The 6,000-nt window shown below is 47.3% G+C and overlaps 1 protein-coding gene across 1 annotated transcript in view; it reads right to left on the minus strand.

Moving 5' to 3' along the window:
* The window catches only part of tll (nuclear receptor subfamily 2 group E member tailless), a 43,524-nt gene extending 38,447 nt beyond the window's left edge, over positions 1-5,077 (minus strand). The window contains exon 1 of the mRNA XM_089567782.1: positions 4,916-5,077. Within this exon, the coding sequence (XP_089423908.1) occupies positions 4,916-4,952 (37 nt within the window). The 5' untranslated portion in view covers positions 4,953-5,077. The remainder of the gene's footprint in view (positions 1-4,915) is intronic.
* Between the last annotated feature and the right edge of the window lie 923 nt (positions 5,078-6,000).

The raw sequence follows: 6,000 nt of genomic DNA on the forward strand, positions 1-6,000 counted from the left end.
GAAGTATGCCCCGTTAAGCTATAAAACACAGTTTCATGGAACCCTTTGTGACGGCGACCTCGTAAAAATGCGCTCATGCACGTACGTCGTGAGGAGACGTCAGTTAGTTATTCGCCTTTTTCTTCCGCATTTTTTCGCATCGCTTTTTCTTTACGTACACGTTACGTAAACGTGCGAACCGGAAGTAGTTTCAGTGTCTCCTCTGTATTTTCTTGACTTATCTTTTTTTTTTGTGGATATTTCTAAGATTAGTCACTGCTTCCATCACTAGCGGATCTCGTTGTATTATTGCTTATTGTCCCTTTCATAAATATTTACTGGCAGCGATTGGGAGTAAGCGGGACACTGATGATAGATAGGTCATGGCAGTCTATTCTTCATTTCCTGTTCTATAGTATGTTGCGCTACATATTTCAGAAATATTCTGGCCGCAGCATGCGCAGGACAAGGTGAATTGGAGGAATACGAGAGAATCCTTTCCCCTTCAGTGGACGCTGATGACGACGATATATAGAATTATGCGACACAAATGGACTGTTTCCCATGCGTGCAGAATACAGAGTAAGCGAAATCTTCAATATTAGAGTTTCACTTATCGGATTACTTCAGAAATGCGACGAAAAAGTAAGCTTTAAGCGATTTGTTGTGTTTTTTTTTGTACATTTTAATCTCTCATTTAAGTTGAATAAAACAAAGAAATAAAAGGCCGCCGCGGTGGCTCAGTGGTTATGACGCTCGGCTGCTGACCCGAAAGACGCGGGTTCGATCCCGGCCGCGGCGGCTGAATTTTAGTGGAGGCGAAATTCTAGTGGCCCCTGTACTGTGCGATGACAGTGCACGTTAAAGAACCCCAGGTGGTCCAAATTTCCTGAGCCCTCCACTACGGTGTCGCTCATAGCCTGAGTCGTTTTTGGACGTTAAACCCTCATAAACCCCAAACCATCAAACAAAGAAATAAAACAGGCTCAGTAGGCTTATGTCATGACGTTTGATTTGCAAAAACTTAAATATGGGCCGGAATGATGGAGCTGAGACCTTATAGGGGTTTCACTGACATCTGACATTACTTTTTCTTCCTTCGGTTGACTGACATATATATGGGGCTGTTATGTAGTACATAACTGCAGAGTGTGCTACGCAGTTCTCCGTAACGGAGTCTCTGCGAGCTATAATTCATGTAAAGCCTTTGTCAAAAGTTTGGAGCCCAGGGGGTTTGCTTGTGAAGCACACTGTCTGGTTCGTAATGCATCTTCAGCGCCCCAAATTTGCTGAAGGTAAGAAGATTTCTGGTCCTGCCTCCTCCAATGAGTTGGACTACCACGAATGTTACAGGAGACCCACTGCGAGGCTTAGAAGCAAACCCCCTGGACTCTAAACTTCTGACAAAGACTGTACCTTTGTAGGCCGTGAATGCGCTGACCAGTCCAGGTGAACCCACTGTCGCTTGTAACTTTATCACGGCAGTTATCACGGAGGCCTAAACTAAAGCGTATATATTGCCCAACTATAGGCCGTGAACCTAAAAGGTTAAATCACGTTCCAGCCAATAGGGGTCGCAGTGAGCGCGTGTACATATAAAGCGCCCCTTCCCGGTTAGTTCGTTTGCCTGTCGCAGAGCGCTCCTTAGCCACCGAGGCATAAATTAATCTCTCCGAGCAGCCCGGGATGCTGACACGCCTGTGTGCACGCGTATGTCTTTATAACGCGCCGTAATGAGATCCGACTGCGCGTCGCGTCATGTGTGTGCGTTTACGTGTGCTCGTGATTGCTGTGGCTGCGTGCACCCAGCTGCAGCGTATATGTATACGTGTAAGCCTAGTACCAGCCAGCCAGCCAGCGCGAATCGTAAAAAGCTGACGCGAGTAAAATGTGCCCGCGTAAATGTACGCGTTTGGGGACGATCTGCGCACACTGCAGACGACCCCGCGCGAGTATATTAGCTCCTCGGTCAAACCGGCACTCGTCGCGGCGCTTTTTCGGAAGGAAAAATGAACGTTTATCACAAGCGGGGCTCTAAAGCGCTCTCGCGAGAAACGAGTTGCTTCTTTGTGGGTTTGTTGGCTTTCTTGTTCACTCGTATGTGCCTGAGTTTGCACGCCGTCTTTGTGCCTACAACTGCGGAGCTGTAAAGATACTCCGCGTATGCTCCAAACTGTTTACCCGTCACACTGAGGCCTAAGCAAGAAAAAAGGCGCAAAGCCGAGGCATTACACGTGTTAAAGAATATTCCTCGCATTGAAAGACAAAAAAAAAAACAATAAGAAGGTGTAGCGAAGTTGCAGTAAGACAAAAATAGCTTTCGGCCGAAATAGATAGAAAGGCGATTAGTTTACAGCGCCATTATTAATGCAACTAAGTTTCGACTCTGCTCACAGAAGAAGCTATAAATGGGATATCCAGGAGTTCAGTACTGCAGGCAGTGAGGGCACAGCATGCGTAACACTCTTGCCTAACTATAACGAATAAAAGCACTGGCAGCCAGAATGAAAATAAATCATGATAAGCAATACCGCGTAGCATGCTTCGCGTTGAGGTGTGTTTTTAGAGAGGTTGTAGATGTAGCAAAGTACTTCTTGTAAATGTAGCAAAGCGCCTTGTCCGTGTGGTTCTTCGTTCGTCCTGTCCCTTTTGCGCTTTATATCCTCTACTTCTCCCCATAGCATGTTGTTTGTTTTATCCATCGTAAAGCCGAATTAAAGCGTCCATGACACAGACAAAAAGAAAAGTTGATCACAGAGAAAGTATGCATGTATTCGTCCATGAACAGCAGATTTGTTTAAAATGTTTTTTTTTTCAAGAACAACAGTCACAATAACACCATTCACCAAAGATACCAAAGACAAAATAGTCCTGACAGCTATATATATTAATGTTGCTAGTGTAATAAAGAATAAGAATGCGTCACATTATCAATAAAAATAATACACTGGCGTTAGCTTACTGCAAAACATTATGCTGTGCGTTAAAATTTGGTGTGCGATACGCGTTATATTTGCGGCGGAATTTTAGTAGCGTAAAAAACAAACTGCAGAACATAAAAGCGCTAGCAGGAAAACAAGCGTGTGTGTACCAGCATCAGTGCTGGGTGAAGCGGTTTTCGCAGCCCATATATACACGTAAGGAGCATTAGAATAAACAAGTCTTATTGTAAATAACATTTCATAAGTTTTATAAACATATCGATTGTGCAAATAGCGTTACGCGTACTACATGTCTTCACGTGCACGTTGTCTTAAAAACGACAACTAAAGACGTCCATAAAAAACAACAGACATATTTTGTTGTTCTTGTGTAGGGGTAAATGGCACGTATAAGCTGACGGCCGGGCTCTCTTGAGAAACACATGCAAGAAAGACACGACGTTGCAACCGTTAACTTTGCTTTCTCGCCGGATGCTGTTAGGGCGCCATTGTAAAGGAAACTGTGGTTGAGGAATATCTAAACCTTGCTAAAGTATTTAGCGCAAGAAACTGGTATTTGATGAATGAAGATCCCGCAGCTGATTGTATATGAAAAAAGGAAACTTATTGGCAGATAACAGAAGGAAAATTACGATTCCATTATTTCTTGTTAATTTCCGGGATACCAGTAAAACACTTTTTGAAATTATGAACCAATACTCTAAAGGAAGCTTCTCTATTCGTCGGTGCCCGAGCGTTCCCTACAACTAATGATGTGCTATGGTTCCGATATTCTAGCCGCAATTCTATAATGTTGTATTTCCCTAACCTAAGCGCTTTTCTTAGTGGTATAGAGGCAAAATTATATGTTCTTGCTTCCAGGAGAGCAATATACGCGAACGCCCCGTGTTATAAGATATAAATAAAACAAATTACACCATGCCTAACAAAAGGTCGAAGGCGTTTGTCGAACTCCACTGAAAATATGTGTTCTCAGATTGTGTCCGATCCCAACGCCAGGAACACTTCAAATTAAACTCACGCAGTAAAGAAACCTCCGCGACGGAATAACTTTATAGACACCTAGAAAACTATATAGTGTAACATGGTGCGACGTCTTAAGTGCAACGATATTTTTGCTTAACATTCATAATTAGAGGTTCAACTCATACATCAATAAATGATTCGTTCATTACCGCGCACACCTTACCTTACAGCTTCCGGTGAAGTTGCCCGAAGAACACTCATATATGTGACAAATATGACTCAGCATGACAGAACTAAATGGATGAGCCTGATTATCAGTCCATGGCGCGTAGACAAAGGTGTACGGAAGCGCCAAGCGCCTTTATAGGCCTCTTGCCATCAATGGCTTAACAAAAAACAGCCGGCGAAGGTTTCTTTTTGTGCGGGTGGTCAGTGAGAGAAAACCGAAAATAATTCGCAGCTTGAGTTTCCGCAAGCAGATTTTCTCGAGCAGCAAGAAAAAAGTTTATGTGGAGCTCATTATGCGGCGCAATAACTTAGCATAAACTTTATCAAAGTTGCCTCCTGCAGACTCACGGTGTCGATTTAAACCTGTACCGCGTGTATGGGTATGCCATGCATGATTGAATGGCAATAATCGCTGTTTGCGTTTCGGGTAGACTGCCCAAATCCCCTTCACACTAGAAACCGTGCGTGTTCACTATCGCTGTCTATGCGCGGGTGTGCAGTAGTACACCCACTTTTTGTGACCAAGTCGACAAATTCTACAGAGAGATTCAATTCTGACCATATTTTTCACAGAAAATGACACGCGCATTCGAAGATGAAAGCCACCTCAAAAACACAAGGGTCGTAACCAACCCTTCAGGCTTTTTTTCTCTTCTTACCAGAGCATCACTGCTTGTCTGTGCAAAATGAAGGAAATGTCAAATGTAACAAACCTGTGGAAGTTTGAAAAGATATCGTCTACTACTACATGATGTCGGAAAATGGACAGTGGGCGAGTGCCGGTAAGTAGTAGTACTCACTGGACGTGCCGGGCGGCTTGCTCACTCCAGCAGCCATGTCCGGCGACGACGCGGAGAAAAGCAGATTGCGGTGTAAATTCGCCGTGACTGCGACGTCGGCCACGAAGATCGCGGGAACCGAATGAAGAGGGGAAGACGACGATGTAAACCGGCGCGCTCCTTTCGCAAGCCGTCGAGTTACGGCAGGAAACTCCGCACTGTCAACGCTGAACCCAGCGAGCGGCCCTGTATCGCAGCAACAACACTGGCGAGCCACGCGTTCCCGCGGTGCGGTCGGAAGTCGACGTACGTCGAATTGCGCCGCTGCTCGTCGGCCGACTGGCTCCGAGGCAGATTGGGCCCCCGTGTTGTCCAGCGCCCGCCTCCCACCCGAGTTCCGGGGGAGGGCGCTGGCGTCGCGCCGCCTTCGCGCCCAACGTCATTGGACGGGGCGGTGTCGACGCTCGGACAATAGCGGCAGCGGCGGTTGTTGGCTGCCGGCCGTGTTTCTAACGGATCACCGCGTTCGTCCTCCTCGCGGCGTCACCCGCTGGAGGCAGCAGAAGTGAACGGCGGCCGCGCAATCGCAGCTCCCCTCACGGGATGTACCGCTCCGCTTTGAGGGAGGGGAGCGGGCATCGCTTTGTGCGCCACAGCGTGGGGGCTTTTGAAAAGTGCGGGTTGCACTGCTGCGACGAGCCACGGGGCATCTGGCGGCAGCCTTTTGCCTGCCTGCGGCAGCAGTCGCAGCGTCGTTTCTCTCTCCCCTTTTTCGACAGTGCCGCTTTTGGGCGGCGGGGTAAGTCGTGCCGCCACGGATGGCGGCGGACAACTGGCCGCTGTGTCGACGGAGCTGGGAACAACGCCGACTCGGGTCGGCCGGGGTTGGAATAGGTGTGGGAGGGGGAAGATCGAAGGACTGCTCTGTTCGCTTTGTCTCTCGCTTTGGGAGAGGGGGCGCGGTTTGAGCGCGGTTTGTGCACGGGCAAGATGTCTGGATGATGATTTGCAATCATGCTTCTCGGGCGTTCTGCTGCTCTTGTCGGGAAGACCTACATGTGGGTGAGGAAGTGAGAAACGGATGCGCAAGCAAAAAGAAGTTGGGG

The sequence above is a fragment of the Amblyomma mixtum genome, chromosome 2, assembly GCF_055824585.1.
Source record: "Amblyomma mixtum isolate Tamu chromosome 2, ASM5582458v1, whole genome shotgun sequence".
NCBI lineage: Eukaryota > Metazoa > Arthropoda > Arachnida > Ixodida > Ixodidae > Amblyomma > Amblyomma mixtum.